This window comes from Mesoplodon mirus (assembly GCF_964341445.2).
Source record: "Mesoplodon mirus genome assembly, chromosome: 14".
Lineage (NCBI taxonomy): Eukaryota > Metazoa > Chordata > Mammalia > Artiodactyla > Ziphiidae > Mesoplodon > Mesoplodon mirus.
In genome coordinates this window covers 44,218,420-44,238,823 of record NC_138990.1, presented here as the reverse complement: position 1 = coordinate 44,238,823, position 20,404 = coordinate 44,218,420, and the positions used below count along the sequence as shown (strand labels likewise).

The window sequence follows — 20,404 nt, the reverse complement described above, 5'->3', positions numbered from 1 at the left end:
ATGAGCGTACTGTTAATGTTGGCTCACGGTCCTTTCTGATGAGTGGCCAACATTGTTCTGCTCCTTGCAGGGGTCCCATTAATCTTGTTTGCCTCTGCAGAGCCTCAGCCTGCCTGGAAGATGCCGAGATTGCACAGCACTTGTTCGGGCGTCCTGCTGCTGGCCTTGCTGCTTCAGGCCTCCATGGAAGTGCGTGGTTGGTGCCTGGAGAGCAGCCAGTGTCAGGACCTCACCACGGAAAGTAACCTGCTGGTATGTGGGCTGTGGCCGCCATCTTGGTTTGGGTATCAGATGGGACTGGGGCTGGGACAGCACAAAGAAAGGGGTATGGGGAACGGGAAATTCATTCCCAGAGATATGGGTAAGTCATCCAAGGGCAGGAATAGACCTCCAGAGTGAAGTCAGAATTGAGCCAAGGAAGGGAGGAAGCAGCTTCAGGGAGATGGGTCTGGTCCCCAAGTTCTGCTTGATTATCTTTACTTCCTGTCCTGTCTTCTTGTATAGAGACCCACTCCATTTAAGCTATTCAGAGACAGTGCCATTAAAGCAAACAATACTAACAATAATGATAACAATAATTGCTCCCTCAACTGATCCTATACTTTCAATCTTTTAGCCCCCAAATTATTCCTTTTTTTTTTTTTTTTTTTTTTTTTTGTGGTACGCGGGCCTCTCACTGTTGTGGCCTCTCCTGTTGCGGAGCACAGGCTCCGGATGCGCAGGCTCAGCGGCCATGGCTCACGGGCCCAGCCACTCCACGACATGTGGGATCTTCCCGGACCGGGACACGAACCTGTGTCCCCTGTATCGGCAGGCGGACTCTCAATCACTGTGCCACCAGGGAAGCCCCCCAAATTATTCCTTTTTAAATAACCTCATGTCACTTGCCATTTCCATTCCATTTTTCTTCCCTTTCTATCTACTACCAGTTACAAAGCCAGGAAGGTAGTACTATAAGCCATCTCTAGAGGGAGAAGGAAAAAACCCTTCAGCAGCCTTTCCAGAAGCATATAAAGGCCCTTTTTGCCAGGCTGGAACTCCCTCTAGGTCACCACAGTGTGTGTGTCTATGTGTGTGTGTGTGTGTATTTGTATTGAGAGGCATACATGAGAAACAATACCAAGTCAAGGCAAAAGACACACTGCTGGTGTCTGTGACTGAGTTCCATCCTTCTGCCTGTACCTGCCTGGTGAGGGTGCAATGCATATCACTACATTCTGTGTATTTTGTCAGTAGAGAAGCTGAGTTTAGGTGAGGAGAGAGACTTTCTCAAAAACAGAGCAGGTTGCATGTGGAATATAAAATAGAAATAAAGAGCCTAGGGAATCCTGTGAGCTCTAGTTCAGAGAGACCCAAGAGACTCTTGATCGGAGACACCCATTGCCCAGCCTCTTCCGTTGAGAGCTCACCAGCGAAAGAGCACTGGCCGTGGTCAGAGCCCATGGCTTCTAGTCCCAGCTCTGTCACCAATGGGCTGTGGAACCTTGCCAAGTTCCCTTCTCCTCTCTGAGAAATTGGGTGTCATTATGTGTCCAGGGGAGAGGAGTATGAGACAATTTTTGTTTTCCACTGTTAATATTCTGCAGTGTTATAATTCTAAATCCCTGGAGTATGAAATCCCCAACTCAACAGAGGGGGTGGGATCATTCTGTTCCCTCCTTTGTCCCCAGTAACTGAAAACTCAAGGCTGCAGCCCCAAGGTCATTTTCCTAAGCAAACGTGTGCCACAGTTGTCTAGTTACAGGGAGAGGAGACACAGGCTCCATGACCCCTGCAACGGAAATAATCCTGACTTTCTACCCTTCCCTCCAGTCAGAAGGTGACAGGGAAGTGAGACACCTCTTCCCAAAGCTCACTGATTGAGGAAAGTATAGGATCAGCTCAGAAGACTTGAAAGAAAGTGCCAGATGGGTGTGGGAAAGTTTGGAGGGAGATGGCTGGGGGAGGGTATGAGGTAGGTTTGCAGACCACTGGGGTAAGGTTGAGGCATTATGGAAAATACAGGCCCTAGAAGCCTGGACTTCTTTTCCCACGTTGGGAGATTCTCTCCCAAATTTCAACCCGATGCCCTTCCCAGACCGAACTGAACCATGTTTGTTTATTCACGATTCATTAAGTGCCAACAACTACCACCCACCTGCCATTTACTGATGAATTCCTATATATCTGGCGTATAAGGTTTAAGACGTTGACCCTGCCCACAAAGCTACGGGACAAGTAAACCACCAAGTGGGACAGGGATTTTGTTGTAGCTGCCAGGCAGGGGTACCAGGGGACAAACGAGGCGCTGCCCGAGCTGAGTCTCAGATGTCCGTGGGTGCCCAGAGGCGGGGGTGGGCAGACGTCCTCGGCAAGGAACCCACAGTGCACTGGCGCCGCTTGTGCGGCCCGCACGTGCGGAGGGAGCAGGTGCAGTTTGGGGGTGGTGAGGGCGCCGCGGCGGGGGGTGGGGGCCGCGGGCGCGGGGGCCTGACGCGCTCGCCGCTCTCCAGCAGGCGTGCATCCGGGCCTGCAAGCCAGAACTCTCGGCCGAGACGCCCGTCTTCCCCGGCAACGGCGACGAGCAGCCGCTGACCGAGAACCCCCGGAAGTACGTCATGAGCCACTTCCGCTGGGATCGGTTTGGCCGCCGGAACAGCAGCAGCAGCGGCGGCGGCGCGGCCCAGAAGCGCGAGGAGGAGGAGGGGCCGGGGGGCGAAGGCCCGGGGCCCCGCGGCGATGGCGCCGAGCCGGGCCCGCGCGAGGACAAGCGCTCCTACTCCATGGAGCACTTCCGCTGGGGCAAGCCGGTGGGCAAGAAGCGGCGCCCCGTGAAGGTGTACCCCAACGGCGCCGAGGACGAGTCGGCCGAGGCCTTCCCCCTTGAGTTCAAAAGGGAGCTGGCCGGGGAGCGGCCCGAGCCGGCGCGCGGCCCCGAGGCCCCGGCCGAGGGCGCGGCCGCCCGGGCCGAGCTGGAGTATGGCCTGGTGGCGGAGGCCGAGGCGGCCGAGAAGAAGGACGAGGGCCCGTATAAGATGGAGCACTTCCGCTGGGGCAGCCCGCCCAAGGACAAGCGCTACGGCGGCTTCATGACCTCCGAGAAGAGCCAGAAGCCCCTGGTCACGCTGTTCAAAAACGCCATCATCAAGAACGCCCACAAGAAGGGCCAGTGAGGGCGCAGTGGGCAGGGCTTCTCTCCCTGGGAAGTCGACCCCAAAGCCCCCCCTCCTGCCCTCCTGCTGCCTCGCGGCCTGGGTGAGGACTCGCCCAGGCGGTGATGGCACCAGCTATTCCACCTTTTAAAGCTGTCTGTAGTTAGGAAATAAAACCTTTCAAGTTTCACATCCGACTCTGACTTTGAATATTGACTGGGCGAATAAAATAAAAATGCTTATCTATCAAATTAAGAGCAGCACATATTGAAGGAGCGATAGTGGTTTCCATGTGACCAAGTGGTAGTATGTTTCATAGGATATAGTGGGAATGAAAAGAAAATGTACTTCCCACCCGTGACAAATGGGTCTTCAAGGGGTCAAATAGTTTGGGTGATGGCTCAGTATGGCTACATTTCCCACTCGCCATTGGATGGGGAAGGGCTGCTCAGCTGGCTGATGTGTCAAGAGGCAGGATTCTTCCAAGTGACCCTGCTTTCCAACCAACTCCATGAGCCAGCGGGAAGCTGATGAAGCCCAACCAAAACTGGGAGGACGCTCTGGGCTCAGGTGGCAAGCTGTGGTAATGCCTCCGTGAATCTAGGCATCTGGGACCTCGGGCAAGTTTCTGAACTCCAAGATTTAGTTCTCTCATCTTCTCCTTTCTTCCTGACTACTGTGAGGGCTACTGTGAGGGTTAGTGAGAAAATGGATGGGATCGTGTTATCACCGAGAGGCTAAATGGGAGAGCTGAGGGTTGGTATCAGTTCCGATTTGACTGCCTTATCAGACTCCTCTCAGATATTCTCAAACACAGGGTCTCGCCCACATAGACACACACCCATGGAGACACATCTGTATAAATACAACACAAAATGCACAGATGCTTCTTCCAGTCCCTAGGGCTCGAGCCTTGAGATGTGACTATCTTTTCCCCCTTGTCATGCCCAAGCTCTCTCCTCATGTTGTCCAGCTGCAGCCTTCTCTTCATTCTCAGCGCTCGCGGCTCAGGCCTTAACAATCCTAACAGCTTCCTAACCAACTGGTGTCCTTGTCTCCAGTTGCCTTCTTCCCCAATCCATCGTACACATTCTTCATATTAATGTATACAAAATCTTGCTTTCTCCATATTCCCTAGCTCAAGACACAAAACAATCACCCCACCCCTACTCTTCCATCAATTCCAAACTACTGGGCATGGCACACACAAGGGCCCTTGTCCATCAGTTTCACTCTCCTTATCAAACCCCACTTCCCCTGGTCTTCTAACTCTTCTCCCATCCTCCTCCACCCTCTGCCTGGAATTCCCCACCTTCCCCCTCCATTTGGAATGTTACCCTTTTTTCAACATGAGCCCAGGCTGAAGTCCACTTCCACTGGGAAAGTTGGGATCTCTTGCAGCTGAGCCTGCTCATTTTCAGGGTTTCTGCAGTCAGCCCCTCTGCACTGGGGGGGCATGCAGACCAGCTCAGATGGGAAGCTTCTTGCTGCACATATGTCTTGTGCTTTTCTCTCAGGGAAACTCTAAGTTCCACGAGGGCAGAGGCCAGGGACTGTGCTTCTTTTGTATGCCCCCATGATGTTTTCACAATGTTGGGGCCACTGGTTTGCAGTCACACACATTTACAATTCACAAGAGACTCACAGACACTGATACACAGAGACGCACATCTCCATGTCAATTGCATCAGACATGCCAGGGGATGATGCAGATCAAAGCCGGCTGGGGAACATTTCTGTGTGGCACTTCTGTATTTACTCCCATATTTTGATGATCTTAGAAGTTCACAATGAAAGAAAACTGGAATGCACCTGGGAAGTCCTGATGGAATCAGAAAGCCAGACTTTTAAGATAAAGTCTCCCTCAATGAGGGTTATATGAAATGGGACTAGATTCTAGTCACTGTAATGAAGAAATGGCCTAGGCCTTCCCATCTGAGGATGCTCCTATGCTGGGAATCCTGGGCCTTGTGTTTACATCTTGGTAGCATCCTTTCCCTTACCCTCCTTCCTTTTGAGGCAAGTAAATAATGATAGGCGGGGGTGGCTAAATGTCAGTGATTAATACTGGTGGCATTTTCAGATCCTGTTTGCATCTCAAAAAACCATTTACTTTAAAGAAATCAAATAGACAACTGTGTGGTGACAACATTAACATTTATTTGAAAAGGGCATCATGAAGGCTCATTGGGAAATCACGACTAATAGTCCTAAAGAATAATCTTGCTAAGAGTCCTTCTTCCTACATTCCACCCCCGCCCCCCCCCAATCCTCCGTCCCCTTCCTTAAACTAATTTGATTCAATGAGTTCAAAATACAGAAAACCGCCACAGGCACTAATTCTGCACTCACATATAAATACGTCAGTTATTATATACATACACTGTCAACTATGAACTACACTATACACACATGCACGCGCACGGGCACACACACACTCAGCCAGGTCATGAACGTCTAAATGGACACAGACATGTTACAATGTATGTGTAATGCTGCAGCATTTGTGGATTTACAGCTCTGCACTCCACAGGCCAGAATCAACAGCCATGGAGGAAGAGCTCGAAAGGGGAAAGTAATGGGCTGGGGTCCCAAGGGTCCCTGAAGGAGAAAAGACCTGGTCAACCTGGTTGGTGCTAAAGGAGAGCATGGAAAACGGGCCGCAGAGCCCCCTCCCACAGGCCTGTGTCCCCTCCCCATTTCTCCAGCTGGCAGGCCCCACCAAGACCATCCTTCTGCAGGCTTCAGTCCTAGGCCGGATTTGGGGTACGGGGTATTTTAACTAGAAGATTTCTAGGGTTAGCGAGATGAAGAGGTAACACACTGCACTAAGCCTTCTCCCCAGACATAAGGAAGCTGCCTTGTTTCAGCACAACTGCCTGCCAGGGTCTGTGGGTCTGGAGAAGTGGGCGTGGCCTGCTCAGAGGTGCCCACTTCCCTGTCTACCATCAAACTTAATATTCAGCCTAACAGCTCAGGTCTAGTCTTTTCCCACAGGCCCCAGCTGGCCAGCTGCCATTTCATGGTCATAAAGAGGAACTGGGAGAAATAGCCTCACTTCTCAGTGAGACTCTCTGTACCCAGGTGAGAAGCCCCAGGGACAATGGAATAGCAACTGGAGGGTGTCATGACCCAAGGGCCCCTAGTGAAGCCAGGAGGTCTGGCCTTTGAGGAGTCTAAACAACTGCAAGGCTGTTCTGATTCTTAGGCCAGTTGAAACATATCCTCTGGGACTGAGAACACCCAGGGCAAAGGACAGTGCATCTGGGACCCCTGCACTTCAAGCACTTCAGATGGTCCCAGCCCCACCTTTTCACTGCTCATGCATCTGTTCTTATGCTTGAGGCGGAGGGCTGGACAGAGGAGAATGTCTGAGGACTTTTCTCCTTCTTCTTCTGACCCACTCAGGCTACTTCTCTGGGGAGGAGATGTTTAGGAGTCAAGAAATCACTTATTTCTACTTTTCAAAAAGAGGAAAATGGGAACAGGCACAGGCCATGGGGGACCACTTTGCAAGGAAAACCGGAAGGAGCCTTCAGGGTCACACTGGGGCTCTCGTCTCATCTGCTTCTTATGCATTCATGTGACTCAACCAAGTTCACTGAAATTCCAAATATATCCATGCTACTGGGTTCTGTCAGCAGAGTGCTAACCGACCCTACCCCTTGCCCACGAGGAAGAGTCTTCGGCAGTTTTGGGGAGCGACTGGCTTGGGTGGCCTTGCTGACTGAAATTCACAACAGAGTGGGGGATAGCGAAAAGGGCTGGTCGCTGGACACGGTGCCGCCAGACGCCAGCGGGCTTGGAAGGCAGGAAGAGTGATGCTAGGCTGAAGGCTGGGGTACCCACCAAACTCTGCTTGCCTTCTCTCCCAGGGCTCAGGAGGGCAAGGGTGGGGTGAAGGAGGCTGCTTAATTTACCATGTAATTGTTCCAGTTAATGTTCATCATGAACTTTCTGATTCTGAGGCATCTTTGGCCAGAATCCATATTCTACTCCATGTCAACAGGCAAGTTAATATTCTACTGAGTGTAAGTTTAAATTGAAACCGAGAAGGAGGGCACTCAAAATGTGGCCAGGTCTCCAAAGGAAGCACATCTTTGCTATGTAGCGGTGACACAAAGAAAAAGCTGCTTCAGACAGAGGAAACAGCAGTGAAGTAGATGAAGAGATGAAGAATGGGAATCCTGCACCTTGTTTCTTTGATCTGTTCCCAGGGTGGGGATGAGGGAGAGACAGCTGATGGACATGTAGGTCTCTGGTTCTAGTGCTAGTTCTAGAAAGAGGCTCCAGGGAATGACTCCCAAGTCCCAGAACCGGGGCCCCAGGGCAGTGCTCGGGGTGCAGTTGCCATGGGGGTGGACCCTACAGTCAGAGAAGCACTAGAGAGAAACAGGGCTTCACGACAAAGCTGAGCAGGGAAGAAAGATGGGAAGATCCAGTGAGGAAAAGACACGTTTGTGGCTCAAGATTTAGATTTTCTCTGAAGCTTCTTCCAAAGGTCATTTGTCTTCAAGTTTGTTTCTAGTTATTTTAAATTTGGTTTCTTAATAAAGAGATATTAAAGTAAAGAGAAATCTCGGTTCATGCCTGTAAAGTTGGGTTGAGCATTAGCCAAAAGCCACAGAGCAGAGCCAAAGGCTGTGGCGGAGGGGCGGGAGCTGGGCCCCCTCGGCCCTGTAGTCATGTAGACCCTCTGGAAGCCACAGGCCCACAGCACAGAGGCAGCAACCAAGGGGGGAAACTATAGGAATGAGGGTCAAGCAGCCCCCATACCCAACAAGGTTATTGCACACGCAATAGGAAAGTTCCATGTGTTAAGAAGATTCTCCGAATTTGGACAAATACACCTATCAGCCCTGATAATCAGGCTCTCACAGTGCATCTGTGTAGGGCCACACACAGAGGTGTGACCCAAGGGTGTCCCGAGAAGACTGCCCTCCCCTTAGCAGAATCAGCCCGCTTCCGACCCCACCCCACGCTGCCGAAAATTGTACCTCAAAAGGGGTTCCTTTGGGTCAAGAAATCTACTCACCCTCCCTCTTTTCAAGAGCAAATTCTCCAGGAAGGAATCATGTGACCATTCTCACCTTCCTGTGAGTCATATCAGCTCAGAAAAGTTATGGGAAGTTAGACTGGAAAAGAAGAAGGAAAGGGCTATTCTTGGCCAGAGGGCCTCAGGAAGAGGCCCAGGTGAGGTTCTGCCAGAGGCAGCTCACACGGGGGGCCGCAGGAAGAAGAGCATCAAAGCGGGAGAACTCAACTCAGAAATACATCCCTCTGGACAAAGGAGGGGAGATACTACAGAGGGACGCAGACTTGCCCACTTCTGCCCGCTGCTCCTCGACAGGAGGCCGGCCCGAGCTTCTGCTCCCTGGCCCAGTCGGCCAGCCTGGGGACCCGGGCTCCCTCTATCAGCGGCCTGCTGGCCCCCATGGTGTCTCTACCCCAGCTTCTGTTATACAAGCTCAGTATTAATTAACAATAGAAACAATTCACAAAGAGGCAACTGGCAGGGTGAGCAGGGGAGTGGAAAAGACACCAGAGACTTGAAGGCCTTTGGACCCTCAAATGGGGAAGGAGGAGGGGACACTCTGGAGGAGATCAGTGCCCCATCTTCCAGCTCTCACAGGCCACTGCTTTACAGGAGGAGCTGGCCTTGCTTCCTCCTCCAGCTTCCTTTGAACAACTGTGTCTCTCTCTAGTTCCCTCCTGGGGGAATGGCAGCTGCACACTCACCCCCGTGAAAGCCCTTCACTTACTACTCTAAGCAGGAGTTTCCTGGGACCTCAGCCTCTCTCTGGAGACCCCCAATGACTCTTGACCCCAGGATGACACAGAGGAGGAGACAAAGGGCACAGGTAGGATGCTTATTGGCCCCAGAGAGGCACGTGGCCGGATCTCCCTCAGGAAAGACAAAGAGGAAGCAGGGAGGCCGAGAGGGGGGCAGGGGGGCCCAGGGCTCCACCTTGCTTAGCTGTCCAAGGTGCTTTTTCTCTGAGATCCCAGTTAGATCTCCATGGCCTCGAGGTGGGCGTGAAGGCGGGCCCCTCCCTCAGGCCCCACCCTTCCGAGAAGCTGTGTCTTGGAATTCAGTATACGCACAGATCGGGAAACTTCATCTCATAGACGGGGATGGAGTGGCTCTGAGGCTGGCCATAGGCTGCGGTGATGGTTCCTGATGGGCTTGGTGGGGGCCTGGGGCAGAAACACACGGAGGGGAAAGGCATGAGGACAGTTCTGGGGTCCCGCCCCGTGCAGCAGAGCAGCTGATTGAGGTTTCTCTTTGAATAGGGACCAGAGATTTTGTCACTCCGTGGTTCCCAGGTTTCAAGCTGTTCTAGAATCTTCAGCTTGAAGTCAAGCTTTACTGCAGGCTCTACAGCGACTCTGTTGCTCTAGAAAGTACCAGCTTGTGACACTAGGACCCCCGGCTCTTTTCCAGGGTTCACTGAGCTGTCTCTTTCTCCCTTCAGTCTCTGTTTCCTTATCTGGGGAGAGTTGGTGGCCAACTCCGGCCCTGGAGACAGAGGCTGGGGGCAGGGAGGGCTGAAGACAGGTGTGAGAGGAGGACTTGGGGGGAGGGGTACCTACACTGGGCCACAGAAGTGGGGATCCCCTGCCCACGGCTGCCACTTACCGGATGGTGATTTCAAAGATCTGATTGAGTTTGCTCTGCAGCAGTGATGCCTAGACACAAAGAGAGGGAAAGTGAGCCGGGGGCTGACTCCCAAGCCCCCCTGCCCAGCATGCACTGAGAGTGCTGGGCAGTTGCAGCCTTAGGAAAGAAACCAGTGTGAGCTCGTTTTCAGCACTTATCTGTGGACCCTGGCGGTGGGTTCAGATCAGAAAGAGCTGCCCAGCAAAGGCCTGTTGGGGACAGCACAGAGGCCAGGAACCCCAGGAAGGACTTCAGCAAAAGTTCTGGAAGAGCCCTTAGCTCCTCCAAGTGGGGCAATAGGGCCTGCTGGGCAGAGTCAGGAGGCTCAGAGCTGGTTCCAGCTCTTTCCTTAACTCCCAAAGAGCGGTTGTACAAAGTTGGTGCATTAGGGAAGATGTTCTCTCTGGTCCCTTCCGGCCCCACCTAAGTCCATGTACACAGAGAGTGAGATTGTGCTCAACTCTGAGCTCACGAAATGAGCAGCATCTACCTCTCAGGATGGGACAAGAGGTTAGCATAATAGAAGCCCAGAAAAATGCATATTATACTTACATGTATTTTTATATATAATTTATGTATTTTTTATATATTACTATATATAATTATTATAATATATGAGAAGTTTATGTATATATATTTGAAATATATATAATAGAAAATTACACGTGTTTTTATTGAGAGGAAAAAGTACAATAAAATATAAGTTATTTATAGACTTTGGAGGTTTACAATTATGTTTCATTGTTACGAAGATGGACACTGGGACTAACAAATCCTGGAATATAATTTTCAAGAAATGTTTGTGCTCTATTCGTCTTTCTACTCGTCTGGCGCCCTCTCATTCAGATTTCTTTTCCAGGGCCAGGCCGTTCCATTCCACCTGCCGGGGTCCCCCAGTTGGAAGTGGGCCCTCTAGCAAACGCTGGCCATCTTTCCTGTGCCATGGCCCCCTCCCCCCTCACTCCACAATGTGACAACCCTAATGGCAACAAACTCACAGAGTTGTCATGAGAAGGAGATAAGCTAATAAATATAAGATGCTCTGATGAACAGCAAGTGCTATTTACATTCTTGCTCTGATGATTATAATTATTATAATCTATCTATTTGGTACAGGAGATCCTGAGGTCAGGATTTCTCCCTTATATGAAAACTGTGACCTCTGGAGGGGTGTATGACTAATAGCCTTTAGGTTCATGGGGAAACAATGTAGTGCCAAGGCACTGTTGGGATCTAAACCCTAATTTCTGGATGACAACAGTACCAGGATCTCCTAGAAACTCAGTCCTGCCCTGGACCCACATCCAGTGTCCGTCTGATCCCGGGAGGGGCACCGTTACGTCTCACTTACCCGGGCCCCGCAATGCGCTGCAATCTCCTCAAAGGGCGCCTTCTGGAACTTCTCCACCACCTGTCGCCGCCGTTCACGTTCCTGCTCCTCGACGGCCACGCTGTCCACTGCGCCACAAAGAGCTGGGTCAGCCCTCAGGTCCTACCCCAGTGATGCAGTCTGAGATTGCCCCCCGGCTCTCCACTCCGCTGACGAGGGGCAGGGTAGCGTGGAGGGTGCGATGACATCACTTGGCCCTGGGAGGGCTAGACCCTCTTCCGATTCTGCCTGAGGGCTCAGCCCCCTTCCTTGCCTAAGAGTTTGAAAACTAGTTGAGTGGACCCTTAAGTGGGGCTAAAGCCCCATGTAGTTGCATTGACACTGGGACGCTTAGACGAAAGTTCCTGGAACAGGAAGTACTCTGGGGGGAATATGAAAAGGGACATCAACAGTGGAAAAGCCACAAAAGACAACGAAGAACCCCTATGGCAGAGCAGTCTGAGGCCATTTAGTTTAAGGCTTCTGCATACTCCTCTTGGTAGTCGAAATGAAAAAAAAAAAAAAAAAAAGGAAGGGTATGAAATATGTTCAGCATGCCCAATTTAAGAAGGCAGAGCAGTGGGAACATTTAGAAAGTGTACCATGAATGACAACAAAGATAAAGATTTGTTATCAGTTATCAGAAAAATTCTCTAATTCGGGATACTTCATTGCCCAATAATCTGGATGACGTAATACTGCATTTTAAAATCTATTGCCATTATTAAATAAATATTAATAGGATTTGTTCTTATTGGCTTTCATTGGTCAACTTTTTCTTTTGTATCACACTCCACCAAAAAATTGTCAAGGTATTTATACAAATTAAAATTGCAGGTGGGAGGGAGGGAGACGCAAGAGGGAAGAGATATGGGAACATATGTATATGTGTAACTGATTCACTTTGTTATAAACAGAAACTAACACCATTGTAAAGCAATTATACTCCAATAAAGATGTTAAAAAAATAAAAAATAAAATTGCTTTTTACTTGTCTGATTGGCTGTAACCCTCAACTGACCACTTTTAATGGCAGCGGTCAGTAGAAAAAGTTTCCTGGCATTGGACATGGACCCCGCCCCGCCCGTTAAGAGAGGGGGACTTTTTTTTTTTTTTTTTTGCGGTACGCGGGCCTCTCACTGTTGTGGCCTCTCCCGTTGCGGAGCACAGGCTCCGGACGCGCAGGCTCAGCGGCCATGGCTCACGGGCCCAGCCGCTCCGCGGCATGTGGGATCTTCCCGGACTGGGGCACGAACCCATGTCCCCTGCATCGGCAGGCGGACTCTCAACCACTGCACCACCAGGGAAGCCCCGAGAGGGGGACTTTTAATTGCAGCTTCGGTAGTTGTGAAGAGTTTAGAGGAAGCCACCAGCCTCTCCCCTCACACCTGTGTGAATCACACTTGCGAGGGCAGCAGATAGCTGCGCACACCCACGCGCCTCTCCAGGACCCAGCCCTGCGATCCCCTCCCTGGGGAGCTCCCGCTTACCAATGGCCTTCTTCAGCGTCTCGTAGGTGATCTCCTCGGCAGGCACGCGCTGAGGCAGAGGGAACAGAAGTGCTCAGAAAGGGGGAGGGGGGAGGGGGGAGCGGGGGGTGGGGAGGCAGCCTTGGCTTCCTCAGTTACCTGGCAGCCACTTCACTTCTCAGAAGAACGTCCTGAAGGGAGAAACTCCCTCAGGACGCCCACATTCTCACTAGGGTCTCTGGAAGCTGCCTGAGCAGGCACAGAGCCTCCAACTGAAGGAGAGCAGGGAGAGAGAGAGGAGGGGAGGCTAGTGCCTCGTCAGTCACAAGTCTGGCCTGAAAGAACTCACGGGCCCCTCCTCCCCTCGCCCCGCAGCGGGTCCCATTAAGCTCCCTGGGAAGAAAACACTGTAATTCAAACAAATCTTCAGAGAACGTAACAGAAAATATTCGAAACAAGGCAGTTAGCAAATATAATCTCATACGAAAATTTCAAGAACTGACTAACATTTTTGAAGACTTCTGATATTAAATCATCCACCAAGGTGATGTGAGTATTCAGTAAAGGTAAGGCATACTGAGGTTGGTCCCAGGACCTGGGTCACAGGATCTCAGCGTCCTGGGAACCCATAAGGAGGTGGAAAATGATAAAACCCAAAGAAGGGTGTTCTATGGATGTGTGGCCTTAGGTCAGATGCTGAAAATTGTGAAGGGGTGTGGACTAAATTCCAGGAATTCCCCACTAGACTGTGAGCTCCTTGAGGCAAGACCCATGATTTATTCATATTCTATTACTTAAATGTAATATTACATGAAAGAGGCAGACACAGGAGAGAATGATTTCATTGATATAAAGCTCAAGAAGTGACCTAAGTTGGGATAGTGGCTCCCTCTGGGGAGGGGGTACAGAGGCAGAGCTCCTGGAAGACATTTTAGTCCCTGATCCGGGTGTGAGTGCATCAGTATATTCACTTTATTCACTCAGACAATTCACTGAGCTTGGAATTCCACAAATGCTTGTTCGAGTAGGAATGGACAGAGTTGTAGGTATGGGATAAAGTCATCCAACAAATATTAAGCGAGCACCAATTATGTGTAGGATTCTTGGCTAGTCACTTAGTTGAAATTGCAAAATGTATTACTATAGGAATTACACGCAAGAGAGCGCTATCATTCACTCTGAAGATTCATTCACTGTGAAGGTTCATCCTCTGTAGGTCTGTCCATCCACCCATCCATCCATCCATCCATCCATCCATCCATCCATCCATCCACTGTCAGCACTGACCAACATCAGATATTCACGGGTAAAGTGCTAGGAAACCATGTGGTGGTGGGAGAAAAAGTAAGACAGATCACTGGGTAAAGGCAGGCAGAGAGAAGCTGATGGAGGAGATGGACCACAGGCTGGATGTTGATGAATGGGCGATTCAAGAACATAGAGGTGGAGGGGAAGGGTGATTCCGACGTGGGTTTCCATACTAGCAAAGACATGGAGGTGAATGAGATAGCATGGGGGAGACTGACAGCAGACCAGCCAGAGAGGAGGGGAGATGGAATGAAATGGGAGGGCATCCCTGACTACAAATGGCTCTGAATGCCAGGCTCTGTGTTTGGAATTTAACCAAACCAGCATTTACTGATCACCTGTTATGAGGCTGGCATTTGAGGCTACAGGGAGTCACTGTGAGATTCTGGAGGGGTGGGGGGCAAGGTGGGCTGGAAGTGGAAAGTACAGCATGGCAGAAGGGTGGAGGCTCCCACACCCCTGCTTTCGATACCAAGCCATCCCCGGGCTAAGCTGACTCTCTGAGGGGGAGGAACTCATGATGCTGACCGGGGCGCTACGAGGCAGCAGGTGGCTGTGTACCCAGGTGAGCATTTCTCTTCCTTCTTCTGCTTCACTTTACTTATCAATTCCTGAGGGTCTCTCAACTCTCAGGAAGGAAGAATTACAACTATTGAGGGGATAGCAGCCAACTCATGCTGTGCTCCTAATATGTGAGGTTCCCATCCCTGCAGAGCTGGAAGGGCCTTGGAGGACACTTGGCTCAACCTCGTGTTGCTTCTCCAATTAGCCTGAGTCAGAGCTTCCTTCCTTCCATGGGAAGGTTCCAGACAAGCTTGGAAAAGCCCTGCCCTGGAGGTCTGCCCCAGTAACCGAGGAGCTGTTGGAATGGCTGAGGGCACAGTTAGGGGGAGGCTTGATCTTTACCCCACTGACTTCTCCTTGCTCCAGGCCCATCTGGGGAAAGGCTGGGTGTCCAGGCTGTCCTTCACAGCTACTCCAGGCTGTCCATACCCAGGGATCTCACAAATCTCCTTGTCCCAGTCCCACCCAGATGTGCATCCTCCCTGCTTCTTGCTAAGGTTCACCTGCGTCTCCGTCTCCGTCCACTCCCTTAATGGGCAGAGTTACCATTTAAAACAAGTGTACCGCATCCTGAGGCTTCAGTTCCCTCGGGATGCCTTTCTCCCTCCTCCCTGCCCCACCCACATTTCTTTTTCATTTTAGTGAGTAAATTTGGTATTTCCACTAAAATTCTTTATTCCCCCTTACTTGTGGGTATACCTTCTTTATTTTCTGAGGTAGAAGCAATACTGGTAGGAGAGATATCACATGGTAATTTAAACAGAAATTAGATATTCACAGCCCTCAAGAGATGACGGAAGGAAGAAAGATCTTTAAGCTACATCTTTCTCTTTAAAAAAGCATTTTTCTTGACATATCTGGAAGAAACATTGTAAAAGCTATTCTCGCCCTCATCTTTTCTGTGAGGCCTTCCAATTTCCAACATGGAGCACGTCCGCCTCCATCATGAATAGGGGATGACTACAAGCAAGGCTTTCAAGACTGATTTTTTTTTTCTTTGCGGTACACGGGCCTCCCACTGTTGTGGCCTCTCCCGTTGCGGAGCACAGGCTCCGGATGCGCAGGCTCAGCGGCCATGGCTCACGGGCCCAGCTGCTCCGCGGCATGTGGGATCTTCCCGGACCGGGGCACGAACCCGTGTCCCCTGCATTGGCAGGCAGACTCTCAAACACTGTGCCACCAGGGAAGCCCCAAGACTGATTTTTATAACATGCTCATGGGAGTGTACGGGGGGTGGATTCGGTAATTTTTTCCAGATGGAAATGTCTAGGATACATATGATGACAGTCAGTAAGAAAACAGGACTTACTTGAGAAATTTACTTTCTGCGCAACTTTAAATGTGTGGGGTGGCTAAGGGAGCCTAGATTGTGGAGTGTCTGACCACCTAGGAGGTGGGAAGTGTCCCCTCCTGGGAGGACGCTGAGCTTCACCAGGACAGTGGATCAAGAATGAGACACTCACCTCCTCCTTCTCTGGGCTGTTCCTCGATTCTACCTCCACCTGCAGGGAAATGGTTTCTCCAATGCTCTTCCTCTTGGATAAGCGATCCTCATCTGGGAAAGGATAGAGAAGCTAGAGTCCCCAGCCCCTGCAGAGCAAGCCAGGATCACGCCTCCAGCACCATCTCCCAGTCCCCTTGCCTCTGCCTGGTCCACAGTCCTCGGAGGGCTCAGAGGGAGTTTATACACTGGGGCTACAGCTGGAGTTTATGGAGGGCTGCGGGCCTTCACCGCCCATCTTAGGGCGGTGAGTTTTGCTTTTTAGGGCTAAGATTTTAAAATCACTGATGAGCACAAAGAAGCTGCTTATGACCAGAAAGCGTATCTCAACTTTCACGAGGGTCATCTGCTAATAACACCAGCAGCTGTCATTTGCGTAGCATTTCCTACTACGGGCATTTGCCTCGACCCTCTAAGGCAGGTGTTGTTAATATCCCTATTTTACAGCCAAGGCAACTGAGACTCAGAGATGCCAAGGGACTGGTCTAAGATTCTTCAGGAAGTAAGCTGCAGAGAACTGGGTCTCAGACTCCACAGCCCATGTGTGCTCTTTCCGGCACAGCGGGGTCTCTCCCACGCACAGGCCAGGCTATCCCATGGGCCAGTTGCTCCCAAGGACCCTGCACTGAGGAGGAGAGGTGGGAAGATCAAGGATCTCACCATGGATTTCCACTGTGTCTTTCAGCTCTTATGCGACATCTAAGGTGCCATGGAAGGTGACCGACGGACTCACAAGTCCCTTCCTTTCAGGCCCTGGCCAAGAAAAGCCAGAGGCAAGCTCGGAAGTCCTCAAGCAGGGCTCCTACCTGTCAGCTGAGGGATGTAGGGCAGGCAGAGCCTGTCTGCATTGTAACCACTGCCCCCCAGGACTTCACTGATCTTGCTCTGGCGGAAGAGAAACTCAATCACCACTCCATCAACGTTTTGAGACAGCCTGGGAGACAAAGGAGGGAAGAGGCAAATGAGAACCATGGGGGACTAGGATGATTTCCTGATGACCTTCCTTATTTTAAAAGTAATGCTCAAGGGAGTTCCCTGGTGGCCTAGTGGTTAGGATTCCCAGCTTTTACTGCCGTGGCCTGGGCTCAATCCCTGGTTGGGGAACTGAGATCCCTCAAGCCACGCAGCAAGGCTGGAAAAAAAAAATAACACTCATTATACAAAAGTGACAGAGAAGCAAAAGGAAAAAAACCACCTACAGTCCCACTTTCCAGAGAGAACCACATTCACATTTTGTGCGGAGTCCCTCAGTCACACACATTTTTGCACACACGCAAACAGCCCCATGGCCCCCCCGTCCTGTTCTAGGATCTATTTTATTCACCTCTTATACAGTGAATATTTCACATGAACTATTCTTTAAAAACATTTTGGATGGGCTACCAGTTGTCTATGGTGTGGATGGGCCATAATTTATAAAGCCATCCTCTATTGTGGGATATTTTGTTTTTTTCAGAGTATCTTTCCCTTGAGTCCCTCTGACGCTGAAGTGATGTTGGCCCACACACTGCAGGCTGAGAAGGCCACTTGGATTGGTGGCACTGTCTTGTCAGGAAGGACTCCTCCAGGATTTGTTCCCATGGGCTTGGTCAAAGTTCCCAGAGGCTGCATCCCATATTCTACGGTACAACACACTGAGATGGCTCAAGGCATGAATTATGGTCAGGTGAGGGGATCAAACTTGACCCAGGACTTCTGGGTCATAGGCATAGGGTCCACTTTCTGCCCTTTTTTTTTTTTTTTTTTTTTAATGAGGCATGACATACATATGATTCCTCTTTTTGAGCTTTATTATGTTGGGGGTAGGAGTTTATTAATTTATTTTTGCTGTGTTGGGTCTTCGTTTCTGTGCGAGGGCTTTCTCTGGTTGTGGCAAGCGGGGGCCACTCTTCATCGCGGTGCGCGGACCTCTCACTATCGCGGCCTCTCTTGTTGCGGAGCACAGACTCCAGACGCGCAGGCTCAGTAGTTGTGGCTCACGGGCCTAGTTGCTCCGCGGCATGTGGGATTCTCCCAGACCAGGGCTCGAACCCGTGTCTCCTGCATTAGCAGGCAGATTCTCAACCACTGCGCCACCAGGGAAGCCCCACTTTCTGCCCTTGAGCCCATAGAAGCCCAAGTTCCTGGCCTCAGACCGTCCACTTTCTTGCTCAGCTGCTTGGGTTGTCCTTGACCACGGCCTCGGTGTTCTCCTCACCTGGGCCTCTCCGCAAACACATCCTCAGGGAGCATGTATGGAGCCTCTTTCTTCCTGCTCTCTATCACCTGAGGTTTGGGAGGAATCGAGAGAAAAGCTGGGTTCAGCAGGGAGAGGGAAATCCAAACAGGCCAGTGAAAGAGTTCCCGCTCCCCTGAGCACTTCCTCCCTCCCATGAACCCCCTGGAAGAGCATCCACGGCTGGGCTTCTGAGGGAGAAACTCAGACCAACAGGGACCTCAGGGCAGCCTGTGAAGCCCAGGAGGACTGCTCAAGCTGTCTCCAGTGACACACGTGCATTAAGTGTCCTCCAAAGGCAGGGGACTCAGCTCCCAAGAGAGTTCAGTTTCTTGCTCCTGTGTCCTATTCCTGTTTTCTGTTTAAACCCAAAACGGGAGCATAGGTCTCACTGTTCCCCAAACCCAGGTGCACTGCAAAACACCCTGATGGAGAGTGACATGGTGAGTTTCCCTCAGCATCCTTTGCAAATTTTTGACAAGAAAGCTGACAGTTATTAAGATGCTGAGAAGTGGGAGGACGCTTGGCATGAAAGTATGTGCAGGAAGTGAGGAAGCCATCAGGCTACTATTTTTACTGAAGAGGATGTCGGGGCATTGCCTTTCCTGCCCTCCTGGATCAGCCCAAGGCTGTGAAGATCCTGCCTCATTCAGGGTGGTCTCTGGCACAGCAATACAGCACCTTCCTCCATGTCCGCAGCCAGCCCAGGCCAGCTGAGACCTGAGCTTTCTTGTTTAGTTTTATTTTGTTTTGCTTGTGTATTTTAAAGTTAATCCTACATATTATATCATTCTACCTATACATAGTTCAGTATGTCTTAAAATGCCTTTTTGCAACAACTGAGAACATTTGATTATAGACCAGGTATAAGATAATACCAAGGCATAACCGATAATTTAATTAGGCATGTAAATAGCATAGCAATTAGGTAGAAAGGTGTCCATATTTTTTTGGACACATACTGATATATGCAGAGGTGAAACGACATGATAGTCAAGGCTTGTTTGAACATATTTCAGCAAAGAAAAAGAAAAGGAGACGGATGAAGCAAATGTGGAAGAATCTTCATAACTGTTTAGTTCGTGTGACAGCTGTGTGGATGTTCACTGCCCTACTCATATTGCTTTTGTGATATTTGAAAATTTTCAAAACAAAAACTTTCCTTAAAGTAGCTTTAGTCCCAGATGACCTGAGAGATGTGGGTATGTGTGCTTCCGGGAGTGGGGGGAGCATAGAGGGGCCGGAAGTAGAGGAGGGCAGGTAGCAGGTTGGGAAGGGGTACAGGATACTGCCTGTGCCTGACCCTGCCCTGCTATGTCATGTCGTACAGGAGGAGTCACTACCGCTGGGAATGTCTCATCATTAGTTCTCATGCCTAGACTAAGCACAGGGCTCATGCAATTAAGCAAAAGTTGTTCTGAGGAAACCCCAAGTCAAGGGCCTCCTGAGCTCTCAGGGTCATGAGGACACCAACCTCCCGGATGTGCTGGCAGAAGGCAGGCACTGTCGTGAGTTGGCTGATGAGGTTCAGGTAGGCGGCACCCAGTGCGTAGAGGGCACAGCGGTTGTAAACAGGCAAGTTCTCTTCATTGACCTGGGCCACGTCCTGTGGCAACACAGAGGGAACAAACTGTACTGGTGCCCCACCCTCCAGCCACCCTCTACCAACCTCCTTTAGAGGTGGCCCGCTACTCAAGACAAAGCCTTTTCCAGCATTTTCCCCACAACTTCCTGGGGAACAGGAGTCACCCTCATTAAAGCTGAAGCAAATGGTCCTTAGAACAATCCATGAGCTGGAGGCTCATAAATACTTGAGTGGAGAGGCGATGACCTCAATGCCCCACTCTGCAGTTCCAGCTGTAGGGAGCTTGACTGTCCAAACCCTCATGAATCCCACCTCTAGGATGCTGTTACCTTCACTACAGACCTTGGATGATTCTTGGAGGACTGGATTGGCTTGCTAAGCTGGGTTCATATGTTAAACTGACAAAGTTGTGTAAGTTACTAGGGGATCGGGACACAAAGGAATCTCAAATTCTAGAATGAAGACTATCGTAGCATCTGGGTTGGCCTTGTAGGACTTAGCACCATCAAGCAGGTAGCTGAAGAGTCTCCACCACACAATTCCAGGTTTGCCACCATTCAGGATATGATGCCCACCTAGCTTCAGGACCCTGCTGACCCTG

At 50.6% G+C, this 20,404-nt stretch overlaps 2 protein-coding genes across 4 annotated transcripts in view; one reads left to right on the top strand and one right to left on the bottom strand.

The window, feature by feature from the left end:
• Positions 1-120: 120 nt before the first annotated feature.
• Positions 121-3,152, top strand: POMC (proopiomelanocortin; the record flags this gene model as incomplete). The annotated part of the gene is made up of 2 exons (XM_082642533.1): positions 121-252; positions 2,496-3,152. 2 exons carry the CDS (start codon positions 121-123, stop codon positions 3,150-3,152), a joined length of 789 nt encoding a protein of 262 aa, XP_082498659.1.
• Positions 3,153-5,271: 2,119 nt separating this feature from the next.
• Positions 5,272-20,404, bottom strand: part of EFR3B (EFR3 homolog B) — a 90,426-nt gene continuing 75,293 nt past the window's right edge. For all 3 annotated transcript variants that reach the window (XM_082642944.1, XM_082642943.1, XM_082642945.1), the window contains 8 exons: positions 19,693-19,824; positions 18,201-18,268; positions 16,810-16,937; positions 15,966-16,057; positions 12,652-12,700; positions 11,144-11,250; positions 9,772-9,821; positions 5,272-9,329 (listed from right to left, as the gene is read on the bottom strand). In XM_082642944.1, the coding sequence (XP_082499070.1) occupies positions 9,224-9,329; positions 9,772-9,821; positions 11,144-11,250; positions 12,652-12,700; positions 15,966-16,057; positions 16,810-16,937; positions 18,201-18,268; positions 19,693-19,824 (732 nt within the window). In that variant the 3' untranslated portion in view covers positions 5,272-9,223. The remainder of the gene's footprint in view (positions 9,330-9,771; positions 9,822-11,143; positions 11,251-12,651; positions 12,701-15,965; positions 16,058-16,809; positions 16,938-18,200; positions 18,269-19,692; positions 19,825-20,404) is intronic.